Consider the following 18,651-nt stretch of genomic DNA (forward strand, 5'->3'; position numbering starts at 1 on the left):
GCCAGCGTTACTAGGGTACAGGAGTGACTAATTCTCTCCGGACTTTCAGTTTCAGCCTCAAGCACTACATTTCAGAGGGATCTGGTGTCTGTTGTGTGGGTAAAGAGCCTTCAGACAGCTCAGTGCTACAGCTATCTAGGGCAGAAACATCCATATACAGAGATTGGCCTCAACACCACCAGTGCTGAGCTGGCAGGACCGAGCCCAGACCCAGAAAGCAGATGGGGCATAGACAAGCACACGCTGCTCTCTCTGTAACTTTTCTGCAGCTGCTGAAGTGCTGCTGGCCAAAAAATCATTTGTGTTCAAGGAAGGCAAGTGAAATAAATGCTGCCAAAAGGAGAAGGTTTGCAAGCAGAAAAGTGGCCAAAAGGCAGTGAGCAAGAGACCTTTTTAAGCAACTTCCATTCTAAAAGCAATCTCTGGAACACTAGTTAGACTTTGATTAGCAAATAAGGAGCAGAAAGATGGGTGAAGAGCACAAGGACATGGATGTTTTCTCTTGAGAGGAACCCAAGTTCAAGCACCAGCCTGTGCATCTGTCCTGTCTGCTTTCCAGGAGTCCTCAAAGAAGCTGCAGGGCTCTCTCCTGCCTGGCAGATGCACACTGGAAAAGTACAGCTGCTGCGAGAAGGCTCTGGATGAAGGCTTCAGGGCAAGGAGTGAGGGTTTGCTTCCACCCTGGTGTGCAAAAAGAAATATGGGGCTGGAAAGGTGCCATGGAAATGGGATTTAAAAACAGCCACTAGAGACTGGCTGTGTGCTGCAGCAAGGAGGGGACCATGGCGCCCGCGAAGCTATGGGAGGAATGTCCCCTCAGGAACCTGCTGTTCCTTCCTGCAACAACCACGTCACCATGCAGTGCAGGAGCCAGGAAGGAAGGCTCACGCAGCCCCCTTGCTCCCAGACTCTTCTGGCACAGATATAGCGTGCTCAGCCCAACACAATCAGCACTTGAGCCCCCCCAGGGGTCATGCAGGGGGGTTCCTGACACAGCCAACATATCCAAGGGTGGGCACAGCTGTGGTGAACAACTGTTCCACTACCATGTAGAAGGAGAATTCCAGCACACTCAGCTGGCCCTTCTCCCACTCTTTGCATCCTCCAAGAAGGGCTGGGTGGCCACTGGCCTGGCATGGCCACTTCCACTATGTGCTCAGCAGGAGAAGACTATTTCCTGCCCTGAAAGTGCATGAAGTTCAGGAGCCACTGCAGACATGACAGCCATGCACAGGGACAACTCAGCAAGGAGTGTGCCAGCAACATGCTTCCATGCAGTGACACTGGCATGGGCACTACACAGGAGGAGCTGTGCTCATCTGGAGAGCTGACCTGACAGCACCCACACACCCCTCACTCTTTGCACAGGCTCTTCACCCCCAGTTCCACAAGACGCACCTGCAGAGTGGTTGGAACACCAGCTGGGCCACCACTTTTTATACCCAGTGAGCTCCAGCACCTCGCCTGAACTTTCAGCACAAGGTCACCAGGCAACAGAGCTAACAGTGCAGGTTATCTGCAAACGTGGCCCAGCACCTTTGGCTGCAACAAGCAGTTGCTCAGCTCACCACCATGCTCCCACAGGCAGCCTCCTCGCAAAGCCATTTCTCATTCCTTTTCTGCCTTTCAGAACCATGCTTCTGGCTTGAGGGGGAGGAGCAGGGTGGGAAAATGGAGATCTATGGCCAGATCCAGGACTGGCAATTTGGTGGGAAGCCAAGGTGTAAGGGAAACAGTCTGGGGCAGCTGGTCCCGCTTCTGATACGGTGATATGTCATGGCAGGAAGGGCAAAACGAGGGAGAATTAGCCCCTTTTCTTTAGGGCTTAAACTGTCTTTCAGAAGGGAAACTGGCTTGTGCAGTAGAAGGGGAAGATGGAGCAACATGCCACACAAAGTTGCAACAGCAGCTATGAGGCTTAGGCAAGCACTGTTGTATGTTTCAGGCTCGTTAGTGCAGCAAGTAGGATGCTGAAATCACCTTCATAAAGCACACAGGGCTGCAGCTTCCCCTGCACTCAACTGCATATTCTTTCTGTGTTTCTGTGCCTCCCCCATGCATAAGGAACAAAAAAGGTCTGGGAGGCTGAAAGTGCTGTGGGATCATGTGCAGCACCTGCCCATGGAGAAGAGAAGCATCCTAGCTAGTGGCAAACGAGGAGAAATCCACCAGTGCCCAGCTTGGTATGGACCAGTTTGTTCTAATTGGAGACCTCCTTGAGAAGCAGCCCTTAGGACAAGAGAGCTCTCTCTTTGAAGAACCCCATCATGATCTGAGTGCTCAGCTCTAAGTGAAAGCACAAGTTCCCCATCTTTCATATCATGACCCTTCCTGTCCTATTTAGAGAAGCTACAATCCTCCTTAGAAACTGAGGAGTCAGGTTGTTTCCCCATCTGTGGGAAGGGGAAACTGGCAGTTCTGTTATCCCCTACAGGGATAACATATCTTTAAACTGTGGGAAAATAGCGTGACTTTCTCCTGTCAGCTCAGAGTCCTCTCTCCCACCCACTGTGAACAGGGTGAAGGGAGCTCAATCCCTTACACCAAATCACTCAGTAACTTCCCAACTATCTGCTCACTCTCATTCCCATCCTTTCTACTTCATTCTCCTTGTCTTCATTACAAATATTTGATTCTTTCATACTTCATTTTCCTCCCTCTCAGAGTTTATGTCCTTTCTCCCACCATGGAGCTCTACCCTATAATCTCTAAGTTTAGCTCACTGACAGCATCCATTTCCTTCTCCACATTGTGTAGAGTCTCTGGCATCAAGGAACTATTTCCTCCACTGCAGATGTGGTCTCTCCTGTATCAGCTCTGCCTTTTTCCTCACCAAATGGTTTGATAGCCTCCAGCATCTGCCTTTTCACCGTCTTGCTTCACAAACCCTTCTTGTTCACCCACCCAAGTCTCCTTTTCTGCTGCCGGCCTCTAAGTCTCTCTCTACCCAGGATCTTAACTCACTGTGCAAGAGAAAACCACTACAAAAATGAAGCAACTTTCCTTCCCCTTCAGTTTGCCTTTGTTTCATCACCAGTAACTCACTTTATCTTCTCTCTTGCCACAAACATAGAAGTCGTTGATTGCCCTTACCCCACCCACACCACATCTCCCCACACATCCCTTGCTCCCACCTGCATCCTCTCCCTACACCTCACCTTTCTTGCTGAGCTCCTTGTGCTTCCTCCTTCAAGACAAACAGATTTCCCTTCTCCTTCACCCTAAAAAACACCATTCCTGACTCCACTCTTCACAGCAGTCACAATTTCCATATACAAGGCTTTCCTGCTCCAGATCCACCCCAGACTGTTCCCTATCCTGCTTCCACCTTTGTGCTAGGCTCGATCTGATCTTGCCAAGGCCACTTCCATGGCAAGATCAGGAGCCACATCCCTGAGCTGGCCAGGCCTTTAGCATAGCCACCTATACCTTCCCTGTAAGTCCATCATCCCAACTCCACTGGGGAGAGAGAACACATTGACATTCAAGCAGTGGTGAGACCTCAGGACCACCGCACTTCAAACATGCTGAGCATACTTCACCAGAAAAAGCCTGATGGGTGCGTGCTTTCCCTGGCGAGCTGCTTCGCTCTGTCACCAGCTGGTGAACAGCCCAGTTGAAGCTGATAGCATCAAGGCATCACAGGCTTCATTCTAGAGAAAAGTAGACTGAGGTTGAGAAACAGGAGGTGGCTTGGTGAGAGCAGCACAGAACCATTCAATGATTTCTGAGACTCATCTGCTCTTTCCATTGAACATTGCCCAGAAATGCTTTTACAAAGTTACACCTCTGTAATTTGAAATAATCTGTCAGGACAGGGTCCTTCTAAAGAATAGGTTTGGGTTTTTTTTCAGTCAGAACTTTGGCTTACATTATGTAGGACTTCAACTTGCATAATCAAAAGAGTCTGTTCTTCCTCAGAAATCAGTTTGTATCTTTATATCTGCTACCCTTGGTAACCAGAGAGAGTTGATGAGAAACATCACCTCAAGCCCAGCCTGCTGGATCTGATTGCCTCTACCTGCAAACAGACTTGGTTCTTATTCTGAATGTCATTACTCACTCCTTTCTTCTGTGTTTTGGTAGTAGGTGGAAGTATTTTGACTCCTGTCCCTGGAAGCCAGCTGTTTTCTTTTTAAATGCAGAGATAGTATTAAGTCAGCCCTGATTACTGGAAATCAGAAAGTGGAAAATTTTCATCCAGCCTCAAGGAAACCTAAATATTCCTCCAAAAGAACAACCTCAAAGGAAAAAGTATCAGTCTTGTGCTGGGCTTTGGAAATAGCAAGTGTTTCCACTTATAATTTATGACTGAGGAAAAGATCTTCCTGGTGAGTGGAGGTGACAGAGCCATAGGTTTCAGAGCACAGGACTTCCAGAAGTGCCATGATTAGTGGTGAGGTCATATCATTTGTTTGTGCTACTTGCAGTTAAGGAGTGGGTCCTTGGAAGGTAGGTGAAAAGTTAAGAATGGCAGATTCTCCTTCAGCTTTGAAGAAAACTCTTTTACAGCTCTCAGAAACCTTTGTGTCATCACCAGCTCACCTGTATGAGAAGATTAAACACTTCAGACCTCCAGTTTCAGACTCAGGCATGAAAGTCGCACTGACAAAACTCACAGCCATGAGGAGTCAGTCCCTGGTCCAGCACATAACTTTCTATCTGTAAAATCTGTTCCCACAGCGAGCAGCCTGGCAGGGCACGGGTGACAGCCTGATCTACCTCCTCCAGCATCCACAGGCAGGAGCAGAGTCCTCTTGCTACCCCATCAAGGTGACAACCCTGCCACAGTGGAGCCTGCACCACCTCCCAGGGTCTTTTGATGTCACTACAAGGAATGTAGCAAGTATCTCCTTTTGGTTAATTCTTTTTAGGAGTTTCTTTAAGCCCTGGTGAACAAATGGTGCTCTGCTGCCTTGAGTCCAGTTGATCTGGAGCGAGAGGCAGATCCAAAATTGGTGAAATCCACCAGCAAGTTTACAGCTCTGCATTTAGTATCCCTGTTCATCCCTTTCAGCCTTGTTAAATGTTTTGGAATCTCAAACTACCCCAGCAGCCTATTTGAAACAAATGCAAAGCCCTCCAGTGTCCTCAGTAAACCCCAGCTGTAAACCAAAGCCAGGCCTAATTGATTCCTGACCCATGAGCAAACCATTGGCAATGGGTGTTCACCATGAGCAGCGAGCACAGAGCTCTCTTGAGCTTCATGACCACCAGCTTATCCTTTCTGTGTGTGTGTGCCTCTCTTCCAGTTGTGCCCAGCTGCTTCTCTCACTGCCTCCAAACCCTTGTGTTTCATATGAAAAATAAATAAATAAATAATCTGTGCATCCCCCACCCAGGAAGATCATTTTGCAGCAGAAATAGATCATGCTATACTTGGGATGCAGCCCAGGCATCTTAAAAATAGCCTGGCGCGTAGCTTGTGGTGCCACATACAACTCTGCCAGCTGCCTGGACAGACAGACAGGGTGCCAGTGGGCAGGCCGGCCCTGCACAAGGCCATAAATGACCATGGTCCTCTCCAGCAAACCAATTGGTGCCTGGCAGGGAGAGCAGGGTGGGCAGCATCGTGCCATGCCCTGATGCAGCACTGCCTGCTGGGCTCCCGCCTGCCCTCCCTGGCCCCCCTCTCCCCCGTGCTGCCCCGGCAGCTCGCCTTGCGGTCCACATTCCTGCTGTTCATGGAAGGCATTAACACCAGATAAAAGTATGATGAGCCCAAATGTAGCACCCTGACGTCAGCCATCCCTGGAGCCTGGAAGGGAAGATGTAAACAGAGGAACAAAAGGCAGTTATAAACGACTGTCTGCCTTGGCGCCTGTGGACAAGTGCTTAAAGAATAAAGAGGAGCAAGGGAAGGTGCTGAAATCTGGGGGTTGCTCAGTGCTGAGATGTCTCCCTCTGGGAGGGAGGAAACAAAGTGAGAGGGAAGAGTGAAAGACGATTGAAAGGATCTTTTTTTTCCCCCCTCCTTGCAAATAGCTTTGTTCCTTTCTGTTCCTCCCAGGCAGTAGGAAAAGGTGGGAACTATTGTTTCACACTGCGCAGTCGGCTGTTCAGCTGGCTCCTCGCACAGCTCCCAGGGCAGCCAGAAATCCTTCAGCTCAAAGCATTCCAGTGACGCAACAGCAGTTCCAGCCAAGCTACAGCAGTGGACAAGATTTCAACATTTGACCAGATTCAACCCTCCTGCTCCACCTGCGCTAATCTCAGCAGATGATGCCATGGTTTATGTTAGTGTGCCCTGAAACACCCCGAGCAGTTGGATTCCTCATACTCAGCTGCCAACAAGACATTTCCAGAGGTCATCTCCTCTCCCAGGGCACCACCTAAGACTTGGGAGTGGGAGAAGCAACCACTACACAGATGAGGTTATAAGATTCTGCCAGGCTGGTATCCAGACCATCAGCTGGAAGCTTTGATCTCACAGCAGCAAAGCCCAGCGACATGGGGGAAATAGGTGTTCAGGAGGGGACTGGGCATGGCACTTGGTGACATGGTCTAGTAGTCATGAGGTCTTGGGTGACAGGTTGGACTTGATGATCTTTGAGGTCTCTTCCAACCTTGTTGATTCTATGAAGTGCCAAGTGTGCCCAGACACAAGTGATGCCACCACAGCAGAGATATGCAGGACTGCTGACTTTAACGAAGGCCAAGGAAATATCCTGTAAATGTAACATTTAAACCAGCACTTCTGTGTCTGACAAGGACCCAGCACAGAGGGTTAGGTAGTTGATGCCACTTGTTTATATGATGTGCCCCTGTTGCCTGGCTAATGGGAACTAGCACTGGGTGCTTTAAACCACTGAAAAGTATCAAAGTTTGCACTGTCCTGGTTTTTGTTTGATGTGTAAGAAGGATTGTGCATGAATACAGGGTTAAAAGAGAGACTTGGGGGTGCTGGTTGGCGAGAAGCTCAACATGAGCTCTCAGTGTGCACTTGCAGCCCACAAAGCCAATCAGATCCTGGGCTGCATCAAGAGAAGTGTGGCCAGCAGGTCAAGGGAGGTGACTCTCCCCCTCTACTCAGCTCTGGTGAGACCCCACCTGGAGTACTGAATCCAGTTCCAGAGTCCCTATTACAAGAGGGATATGGACATGCTGGAACATATCCAGAGAAGGGCCACGAGGATGATCAGAGGGCTGGAGCACCTCTCCTATGAGGACAGACTGAAGGAGTTGGGGCTGTTCAGTCTGCAGAAGAGAAGGCTCCGAGGTGACCTTATTGTGGCCTTCCAGTATCTGAAGGGGGCCTACAAGAAGGCTGGGGAAGGACTTCTCAGGATATCAGGTAGTGATAGGACTAGGGGGAATGGAATGAAGCTGGAGGTGGGGAGATTCAGGCTGGATGTGAGGAGGAAGTTCTTCACCATGAGAGTGGTGAAACCCTGGAATGGGTTGTCCAGGGAGGTGGTCGAGGCCCCGTCCCTGGGGGTGTTTAAGACCAGGCTGGATGAGGCTCTGGCCAGCCTGGACTAGTGTGGGGTGTCCCTGCCCATGGCAGGGGGGTTGGAACTAGATGATCCTTGTGGTCCCTTCCAACCCTGACTGCTTCTATGAAAAACAATTCCATAGACCTAACTTTTTTTTTAATATTCACCCTGTAAAAGCCCCTGAAATATGTACCTGCAATCATCAAGATGGCACTGCAGAAGACAAGGGAGAAAAAACCAAAATCACCAGCTGCTCTGCAAGTATCACAGAGTATCAGGAGAGGCTATTAGAGTTAGGGAACATCTGCATTTTATATCCTCCATAAATTAGAAAAACCTGCCATCAAAACCACACAGTGCTATGACCCAGCTGCCAATTAACAAAGCCATAAGAAGATCTGAAAGAACAAAACACCGATGGGGAAAGAAATTTCCTGCAGATGATATTTTGACGAGAATTTAGGGTAGACACTGAAAAGAAAGCAGCTCTTTCCAGTCCAGAAAAGAACCCCCCAAAAAAAGCCATTTTTCAGACAGCTTCACCACAATTTCTTGGGAACAAACCAAACCAACCCAACCAAACCCTTTCTGTCAGAATTTTAAAGTCTAAAGATGGCAGTGTAGTTTATTAATGTAGCACAGGTGGGACCTACATTTGGCTCTGGGACAAAGGTTATCACTTTTTTAAAGCCCAACTGTGTAGTGAGAACCTGCTGTACTCGGCACTGGTTTGGCCACATCTTGAATACTGTGTCCAGTTCTGGGCCCCTCAGTTTAGGAAGGATGTTGACTTGCTGGAACATGTCCAGAGAAGAGCAACAAAGCTGGGGAGAGGTTTGGAGCACAAGCCCTATGAGGAGAGGCTGAGGGAGCTGGGGTTGCTTAGCCTGGAGAAGAGAAGGCTCAGGGGAGACCTTATTGCTGCCTACAACTACCTGAAGGGAGATTGTAGCCAGGTGGGGGTTGGTCTCTTCTCCCAGGCAGCCAGCACCAGAACAAGAGGACACAGTCTCAAGCTCCAGCAGGGGAGCTGGATGTTAGGAAAAGGTTCTTCCCAGAAAGAGAGATTGGCCATTAGAATGTACTGCCCAGGGAGATGGTGGAGTCACCATCACCGGAGGTGTTCAGGAAGAGACTTGATGGGGTGCTTGGTGCCATGGTTTAGTTGATTAGATGGTGTTGGATGATAGGTTGGACTTGATGATCTCAAAGGTCTTTTCCAACCTGGTTAATTCTATTCTATTCTAATTTGTAGCCAACTGGTTACTGAGTTTGAATGCGACTACATCATATCAGAGTCCTGTGAGAGTTTATTTTTAAGCTTGGCCTATAGTTTAGGAACCAAAAGGTATTGAAATGACAGGGATTGGTGTCACACATAACCTTTTTATGAGAAATGAAGCATTTTCTGTGGCATTCAAGACAGCCCCAACCTGATCTGTACAATATGGATTTTGGAATGAATTGGCACACAGACCTAACTCACCCAGCCTGAATGCCCAACAAGACCTAGGTAAGACATAGTATCATAGTATCATTCAGGGTTGGAAGGGACCACAAGGATCATCTAGTTCCAACCCCCCTGCCATGGGCAGGGACACCCCACACTAGATCAAGCTGGCCAGAGCCTCATCCAGCCTGCTCTTAAACACCCCCAGGGACGGGGCCTCGACCACCTCCCTGGACAACCCATTCCAGGTTACTAATGCCCACTGTTACTAGTTGTGCTTCATCCCCACACACTGTGTATGTTCGCAAGTACCTTCTTTATTTGGGTCTCTGAACCCCTTCCACCCTCCAGAATCCCAGCCAGAAGCACTGCCGAGCACCCATCTGGAGGAGACATCCACCCACCGTCAGCCCTGGTGTCTAGAAGGTGAGCTGCTGTGCCGGGTGTCTCATCTCACCCACTCCCCTGCCTGCCAGCCACATCGCGGAGGGGAAGCCCAGACAGAGTCATTTCTGTGTCTAGCAGGAAACGCACGCAAATGTGAGAGCTTGAGAGCACCGCTCAGGAAACCCCCGGCCCAGCAGCTTCCCAGGGACCTCAGCCAGCCCCTAGCCCCTCAGTTGTGCCACCAGTGCTGCTAAGTCTCCACGCTAAGGGCACACACAGCCTGGCAGCGCAGGTGGGGTGTGCAGTCACACGCAGCAGCTGGAAAACCCTGGAAATGGAAAATCCCAGGGGGAGAAAAATCCCATCCATATCTGGAGAACAGGTCATCCCACACCATGTAAGGGCAAGGAACAAACCTGCCTTTTCCTCTGGTTTTGGCCACTAAGACTGATGATGATGGAATCAGCTTGCTCTATGCCAGACTAATAGCATCATGTCCACGTAGGACCTTGGCACTGCTCTCCAGGTAGGCACAGGTTTGTACAAAGGCACTTCCAAAACGAGAAATAGGTCTCAAAAGTAGGAATCCTTTACCCACCTCAGCAGTAGAGCAACTCAGCTGTTTCCTCTCAGGTACTTGGATTCACCTCTTGGAGACTGCCTTCAGCATTAATAATATCACCATAGCAAGGACAGGACACACAGAGCGGAACCTGACCTTGAGTCATGTTCCCAATAGGGTCAGCTAGTCAGGTTGAAGTCCCAACAGCAAGGCCAATTATATTGGAATACCAGCAGATTGGGCTTCTCCCCAAGTTCTCAGGTGTCTCCTTTCAGGGCTGTTTTCCTCCTTTAATATCTTGGTCTCATTTAACTTTTTAAGCCCTTGATGGTGCTAATAGAACCAACCTGACCAGGCACCTTGGCTGTACCTCTTGGCTGGGCTGCCAGCCCCCCATCAGCTGTGGCCACTGGCCAGGGAAGGTGGTGGCCACAAGTGGGCTTTTAGCTGTTTTCCCAACCTCCCTACAGCCTTGGATTGGAGCAGATTTGGGGAAGCCAAAACCCTGGGTGTAGTCTTATTGGCTACACTGTATGTGGGTGTCCCTAGACAACAGAAAGGCTAAGAAACAGGTTTAGATGAAGTTTGAGGCATAGTGACCTCTAATTATACTAGACAGTCACAAACCATGGCTTTTTTCTCCTTCCCTATTGCACTGTGCCTTGTCTTTGGAGCTGGGCAGCTGGCTTCCTGTGATTGGACTTAAACCCCATTTTCAAATGACAGAGCCTTTTCTGCTGCCCTCTGCTCCAAACAGAGGAAAAACCCCAGGTGGGTAACTGAGCAAACAAGAGTTGCCTATGTCTGATCTGGATGTAATGTTCTTTTTTTCAGAGTAATGGCATAACACATCCTTGTGGCCCTGCTAGTCTGATACTGGGGTGACTAATGCAGGATAGTCCCTAAGCCTGAGTACAGCCAGCACCTTCTGAAGCGCTGATTACAAAAGAAAGGCAAAAGCTTTGAGCCAAGGGGATTACCCAAGACTTGTCTAATCTGGAGCTCTGGCCTGTTCATCACGTGATAACTTGGTATACTGTATCTCCTGAGTATTGCATCTTTGCTGGGGATATTATGTGAGGCTCATGTGCTGTGTCCCTGCATGAGTTGGCTGTGTGCACCCCTCAGCCGTGGGGACCCATCTGTGGATGATGTATAGAGCCCCACATGCTGTGTGGGGTTACACACTGCCATGACTCGCGTCTCCTCTGTACACACTGTAACCTTTGGGGTGTTGGTGACCCATGTTCTGGCATTTGGGGAGCCCAAAGGGCTTGTCCACATCTCCCCATGCCTGCTCTGTGCAGCACACAATGACCATTGTTTGCCTTTGGGGCGGGTGAGCAGCCTCTGGCTTGGGAGGAACAAAGCCTGGAGCCAGTTCCTGCAAACACAAAACATGCCTTTTTATCACTTCATGACAAATTGGTTTGTCAGCACCAGGAAGTGATGTTACTGCTGTCCTCACCGAGGGGAAACTCCTTGTGGTTTCCATGGGGATGCATGCAACTGTAGAGCTACAGGTTTATATAACCTGAAAACCCTACACATGCCTGTGGTGGGACAAGTTTCTAGGGATTGGGCACAAGGGGCAGGATCTTGGCCAACCTCTGCCACTGCTGTGTGGACAGCCAGCTTGTGTGGGAAACAGGAAAATGGGACTTCAAAGTTGTAAAGCAGGGTGGACTGTGTGCCTTGATACCCTAACCAAACAAAACATAAAGGAAGGGAAAATAAAGGAGGGGGGAGGGAAAATGCCTCCCTAACACATCCACAATGAGCAAAGTCGAGTTCAGCTGTCATAAAGGCATCCTCTGGCTCCACCATGCACAGGCTCTGTCACTGACCATCTCAGCCCCTCATGCCTCTTTGCCTGCCTCACACCTCCTCCTCTGCCCCCTACCTCACCAGCTGCCCTGCTTTTTTCCCCTTGCTCCCAGAGAATCCCCCAGCTGAGCCCATCTGTCTCCCCCAAACTGGCACTGAGGTGACTGATGTTTTCACTTTTGTTCTTGCCCCCTTATCACACAGTATCACAGTATAACTTAGGTTGGAAAGGACCTCGAGGATCATCCTCCCTTTGGAACAGAAGCAATGTGAGACCTGAGTGCGATCCTGTCCACAGAGACCTTGCAGCAGGCTAAGGGCTCTCTGAAACTGTCATCATGGGTGACAGCAGAAGGCTCATGATAGAAACTTGGGAAAGGACATCAGATGTCCACAGAGCTGGAAGTATGCGTTGGTGCTGAAGCCCTGCTGCTGCTGGCTGGCTTTTCCACAGCCGGCTTTGTGCTGAAGCAGCTCTCTTTTGCACCCCTGTCAGGTGCCTGCTTAGGTTATAAAAGCTGATCGGCTGCCAGGTAATGAGTTTTATTGTTCCAAGAACACATAAACAAGCTCCCCTGGCTGATGGGGAGCGGATTTCTGTTTGAATTGTGATTAACAGGCAGGATTTTTTTTCATCAGTTGCACGCCCAGGGCTGCCAAGGTTGTATTTTTCCACTGAACAAACCTGGCTTTGCATTGAAAGTAGAAGTTTGTTCCACCGTTAACTGCAGGTGTAAAAAGGCAGAGAGACAGCCTTGAATGCTTTACAGGGAGAGCAGTGGTAGGTGCAGTCCCACAGAGCAACACAACCTGCCAAGGGACTTGCCAGGGACAAAGAGGGTTTGTGCAGGATTTGCAGCATGGCACAGACTTTGGGGAGCAATATTCACTTTGAGGGTCATGCAGACTTTAAGACAACAGGGGTTTCTGACTTTGTTTCTTAATGCCCAAGGATCTCTTCTCCTTTTTGCTGCTTCATTTGTTTTTAATCCCTTGGTGTCAGGTTGAAGCTTGGCAATGGCTGTTGCGTAGTGCTGACGACAGACCTGCGTCGGAGGGGTAGTGCACGTGGAAGAATTTCAGACATAACAGTGCATCATCCCATACTTCAAGGGCACCTTCTCCCAGGAGAAGAGTCCTGGATTCTAGCACCATTAATACTCCAGGCAACTTGCAGGATTTCAGCAGGAGTTTGTGGTTGTTTTACTTGTCTCTGGTAACATGACGAGAGCACAGCTGCTTTGTCTATAAAACCTTAAGCTGTAAGCTCAGGATCATAACTATTAAAATGCTTTGCTTTTACACAGAGCCATAACCTGTTCTAGATGCCCAAGAAAAACCATTTTTGACAGGGAAGAGTAGGATTCAACTCATAGATGCAAGGATTGGTGGCTTCTTTTTGTGGTGGACAAGGACAGCCAATGTCCTCATGCTTCCCCAACATCTGTCTCCCTGTCACCAGTGCTCTAACCCTGCCTAGGAAAGCAAGCTTCCAGCTGCACCTCTTCCCCACAGCATTAACCCTGTAGTGTTTGTTGCCCATCACCCTCACCCCACAGCTCCTATGCACAAATTGCCAGGAGTGCTGCTCTGCGAGACCTCCCCTGCCTGCCTTTTGACATGCTACAGAAAACACTCATTTTGCTGCAACTGAAATGCCAGATTGAAGTCACACTAGTGAGAATCTACAGCAGGAAATAATGTATTTAGCTCTGATTAATAAGTGACTTTTTGGCTACCTGGTCCCTTGTTATTCCCCACTTTGTTTACAAAAGATGGCCCAGCTAGCCAAATACTTCACTCCAGACAGCAGAAGCAGTTTGAGTGGCAAGGAGGAATCAAGGAAGTGGACAGAAAAGCACTTTGGCACAAACTGACAAGGCATTAGAAATCTGTTACCAAGGGGTTAATTTTCAGACTTGACCTTTGAAGCATTACACATGCAATAAGGAAGTTTCTTCTTGCTCCCTAGTAGGAATAGGTGTAATTTAATATAGTCCTGTGCCCATGTATCAGCTGGTTCAAACTGTTACACCTTTGTGGCTATCACTGTAGCCAAAGCCACCTTTTAGCTCAGAGGACAGCCTCAGCTCTGTCATTGCATATAATTACATAGGGACAAAGAAAACATCACAAGCAGCAGTTTCTAGTCAATTACATTGCTCAAACTCATCTTCCTATCTAGTTCAGTCCAGACCTCACATCTGCAGAGCTGGAAACTTAAGATTTCTTACTTCTCTTCACCTGGGAGCTTCAAGTTTGGGGACTGTAGAGTTCAAGACTTTAAAGAACGTATGATCCAGCTCAATAGAAATATCATAATTTATTCTGTTTGTATAAAAAAAAAAAAGAGTTATGTAACAAAACTATGTCTTCCTAAGAAGAAATATATTATTTCACATCATAAATAAATCAAACATACAACCCCTGGCAACAAAAAAAACACAACCCCAAAAAAAGCACTTGCCTGGTGCTTTCACGTCAGTGCTTGGGAAACAAGAAGAGCAGACATATGTACACACAGAGGATTACAGTACCAAAAAATACTGAGGTATTTGGTTTCTCTAGAAATGAAACTAGGTTGTTTGTGAAGGCCAAACCCCCAATGCACTAATGTAAAAATAAATAAATAGGACAGCATCTCAGTGTTGCTCAAAGTGTCCAGGAATGGGAATACTGGTGAGCATGCTACTAAACATGGAGCAGGCCTAGGACAGACAAGGAGGAGCTGCTCAGGCAGAGACAGTGTCTTTTGATCTCTGGGTAGACATCCAGATATTGGCTTGAAAAGTCAGTACACCTAGTGCATCATGTGAACTTCTCTCCATTTATGACATTTGTTCTGGGATGGTTCCCCACAAAAACACAAGTGACTGATGACACTGTCCCTGTAGTTATTGCACTTCTGAGACAGTAAGTCTGAGTTCTGGTAATATTTCACCCACTTTTCAGCAGCTTGGGGAAGTGGTGATGGGGCTCTGAAGATAGCTTAAAGCACTGGATGAGGTGTGAACAGGGATGGAGACTGGAAAGTTAAAGACAGTGGTGGTCGATGCTCCTCTGTCCAGTACTGACATAGCAGGGCTACCAGCTTCTGCTGAGCAGTTGGGGGCAAGAACCTGTGACTCAAACTGAAGCAGCTGCCCCATGAAGCTGAAGTTTGGGGAGATGATGCTCCTTCTTTGTTTCACAAACTCAAAGGCTTCATCCAGTTTGACTCTGTTGGTCCTCATAAGATAAGCAAGGCAGATGGTTGCTGAACGGGAAATGCCAGCCTGGCAGTGCACAAATACCCTTCCTCCATCATTTTTAACAGAGTCTGAAAGAATTAAAATACACAGTTAGCAAACAAGTCCCACTGCTTCCAGAGGTGGAAATGCAAAGGTTGCTGTTTCATATTGCTTTAATCCATCCCCTTCCTTAGCCTAATAGGTACACCCTGTGCTTTTGAGACAAAGGGAGCCTTTGTCCTGAGGGAACCAACGGTCCGACTATTCTCATTCTGGGCTCCAATTCCAATTATACTAATAGCTCCTCCAGGTCACTTGAGCAGTCTTGCAAGATTGCTTTCATACTGATCTGCTTAAATTCACTAGCTCTTTTTTTTGCAAGACCAGTGCCTCTTGATTCAAGACTTCAAACAGCTTTATGAAGCCAAAATTATTCCTCTGAGTGGAATAAAAATTAATGGAAACATCCCCTGAGTGTATCTGCCCTACAGAATTAAATCCCCCAGTTTCAAATGTAGGTTTTGCTGGGGAAAGCACTGTGCAAAGCTCTGGTCCCAGGGTACATTACCCCAGGAAAAGGACAGACTACAAAGAGCTCATTTACCTATGAAATCGATCGCCTCGTTAAACCAGGAGCTGATATCCGCCTTGTGGTTGTCCTCCACGGGAATACTCTTATACTGGTAGTGCCCTTCAAAGTGGTTCGGGCAGTTCGCCGAGACGTTGATTAACGCTGTGATCCCCAAAGCATCCAGCATGTCTTTTCGGGAGGCATGATAAGCGCTGCCCAAATAGAGGAAAGGCAGGATTTCCACCGGGCCACCCTGGAAGAGGAAAGACAGGCAACCGGTTAACTTTGCCCGGCGGCTTTCACACAGCCTCCCCTCCCGACGCCGCACCAAAGCGGCAGACTGCCCGGGCTGAAAGCACCGTCCGGCACCATACACACTCACCCTCCGTCCTAGCCCCTCTCCGCTCACCTGGTCGTAAAGCGGGGTGCCGCAGGAGCTGCACCCTGAGTCGGCGCTGCCGGGAGCGCTGCTGGCGCTTAGGGGCAGGCTGAGCCCAGTGGGAGCAGCTGGCTTGGTGCAGAGCTCGGAGCAAACGGACGAGAAAGCTTCGTAACCTCCTGCAGGGGCAGAGGGAAGAGAGAGGTGCCGGGTGAGCACAGCGCAGCCACGGAGAAGGAGCGGAGCCCCGCGGGCGGCACTGTCAAGCCGGCTGCGGCCCCCTTCCCTTCCCCTCCGGCGGCGGCCAGGGCGGTCCCGGGGCCACTCACCCTTGAGAAAGCAGATGCGGGCGCCGCGGGCCTCCCTACAGAGGGTGCCAAGGGCCAGCAGCAGCGTGCTGTCGCGCTTGGGCAGCTCCAGATCGGCGCTGCGCTCGTCCAGCAGCACCACGGTGTGGACCAGCCCCTGGCGCAAGCGGGCGCGGAGCTCCTCGTTGGGAACGACGTGCTCCAGAGCCAGGGCGCCCTTGGCGCGGCGGCGGACGATGGTGCTGAGGCGGACGTTGCAGGAGCCGCGGATGTGCGCGGCGTTGAAGGAAAAGAAGGAGCGGCAGTCGAGGACGAGGCACTGCGCGGCACGTTCCTGCAGCAGCCCTCGCAGAGCCTCGCACTCCAGCGCGCACACCCGCAGGTTCACCATGGCGGCTCCAGCCAAGGGGAGGAAGGCAGGAGAGAGGATGAGGAGGGCGCGGTAGGTGTCGGAGGTGCTAGTGACCCCTGGAAGTGCAGCACCGCACGACCCAATCCGGCCCCGTACGCCCGCGCCTGCCTTATATAGGCCCGCGCGCCGGGCCGGCGTTTTCTCAATGGGGCCGCGTCACGTGGTCCGCCCGCGAAGACGTCACCTGGCCGCGCGCCAACACGGGCGCGCCCAGCCCGGTTGGCATGACGTCATGTGCGGCGGGAGCGCGCCTGCGCGCTCATGCCGACAGCGGGCCAGCGAGACAAGGAGACCAGAAGGCAACGGGGCAGCGCGACGAGGAGACAACGGGCTGTGGGACAGCGGGCATACACGCCCCGCCCCGGCACAGGCACACAACATCAGCACATGGCTCGGTACTGCACACACAGAGCAGCGCGTATCACATCCATCGGCCGGCGTCCGCACAGCAGTCGCCCCTACATACACGCACACGTATGTTCACATATAAGCACCTACAGATGAGGACATTGCCGCACACACCTGCCTGCACACACGCTTGTACATACATCGCACGTACATCCCCATGTAAATACCTACACGTGTGTGCACATCCATGCACACACGTATACATTCATACATACCCATACACCTTTGTGTGTACACATAGCACAGACGTACACCCACACACAGGCAACACCCCTACAAACATACAGCGCACCCTCACTCACACAGACACATCCACTCCCACACACACCCTCTGCCCACTACCGCTCTAACAGGTGCTGTGGGCTTGGGCCACCTCACTGTTAGCTGTCTTTGTCCCCTGTCCGTGGCTGGGGCACCCTATGTCCATCTGCCCCCCAATACTGTCTGCTCCCCCTTTTCCCACAGGACTCAGTGGGGAGGAAGCTGCTGAGCAGCAGTGTGGGGGGATGTGGAGCCTTGGGTGTGGGCGTGCTTATTCTCCTTAAAGATGTGCCTACGCATACATACATTTGCATTCATGCATAAACATATATAAACATGTACAGGCTTCTACACATAAATATATATGTGTATACTTACATTTGTATATATATATATTTGTAATGTAAACACGTATTTGAGAGCTGTTCCCATCATGTTTTATGTGTAAGGACGAAAATGTAGATCTACACCCCATGCAAAGTTCATTTTCCCCACTGAGAACGCCCCCAGAAGTTGGGGCTGCCCAGTAACTGGCAGTGGAATAGCAGGAGCTCTCTTTTCCACTCCCCCCTCAGTAATGCATCAGCGCTTCCCAAAAGTTTTATTTTCCCCGTGGGTGACCAGCTTCCACCAAGACACTCGGGTGTTTCTTAGTCAGGGCTTCCAGTCAGCGCTGCTTCCACTTCCCCTGCCTTCCCACAATGCCTACCCAGCCCCACCAGCTCCTGACCGCTTGCTGCTCTTGGACAACTCTAGTCCCCCTGCACCTCTTTCCACTTGGGCTCTTTTCCTCCAGCCCTTTCTTGTCAATTCTTCTTCCCCCTCCGCACTGCCAGCCCCAGCTGTGCTGCTCCTTCCTCACCCCTTTCAGCAGTTTTCTGTTTTCACTTCCATTCTTCAGCTGCTCCTTTTAGAGAAGACCTCTTCATCTACCACCTCACACCAGGGCACCTCTCCCACCATCCTACTTCACCAGCCTCATGGGCTGCCAACCATCACTCCCTCTCAAACTTTCCTTCTTCTCCCCATGTTCCCAGTCTTTAACCACCCCAGATCTTCTTCTCAGACCAGCCAGGCTCTGTATTCGGCCAAGATGTCCAGGACTTCAGGCTCCCACGGATACCTGGAAGGAAGGAGAATGGTGAAGGGCACAGGTGGGTGAGTGCCAGCTCTGGCTTAGCCAGTTATTGCAGGATTGGCTCTGCTCTGCTGAGCAGTGGGGGTTTTGCCAGAACTGCAGCCTCAAAGCAAATTTGTTTTTTCAACACATTCTTTTAAAATAAACACAGGATCACAGTTTTTGTTCAATTTATTTATTGTTGTTCTTTTAACAGTGGGTTGGAAACAGATTGCAAGAGAAACACTTACACACTGCAGTGCTGGGAAATGACTCCGCTCCACCACACCATCATCCACTCTC

At 50.0% G+C, this 18,651-nt stretch overlaps 1 protein-coding gene across 3 annotated transcripts in view; it reads right to left on the reverse strand.

Annotated features, from left to right (window-relative positions):
* DUSP1 (dual specificity phosphatase 1) overlaps window positions 1–16,644 on the reverse strand; it is a 156,701-nt gene extending 140,057 nt beyond the window's left edge. Inside the window, exons 1-4 of one of the 3 annotated variants that reach the window (XM_068160217.1) lie at window positions 16,172–16,644; window positions 15,873–16,021; window positions 15,497–15,716; window positions 13,967–14,981 (exon numbers count right to left, since the gene is read on the reverse strand). In XM_068160217.1, the coding sequence (XP_068016318.1) occupies window positions 14,611–14,981; window positions 15,497–15,716; window positions 15,873–16,021; window positions 16,172–16,541 (1,110 nt within the window). In that variant the 5' untranslated portion in view covers window positions 16,542–16,644 and the 3' untranslated portion in view covers window positions 13,967–14,610. Of the gene's footprint in view, window positions 1–13,966; window positions 14,982–15,496; window positions 15,717–15,872 lie in introns of those variants that run through there. The other 2 variants (XR_010989961.1, XM_068160204.1) reach the window with 2 other exon arrangements.
* Between the last annotated feature and the right edge of the window lie 2,007 nt (window positions 16,645–18,651).

The sequence above is a fragment of the Melanerpes formicivorus genome, unplaced genomic scaffold, assembly GCF_026170545.1.
Source record: "Melanerpes formicivorus ecotype bairdi unplaced genomic scaffold, bMelFor1.0.p_v2 SCAF_2, whole genome shotgun sequence".
Lineage (NCBI taxonomy): Eukaryota > Metazoa > Chordata > Aves > Piciformes > Picidae > Melanerpes > Melanerpes formicivorus.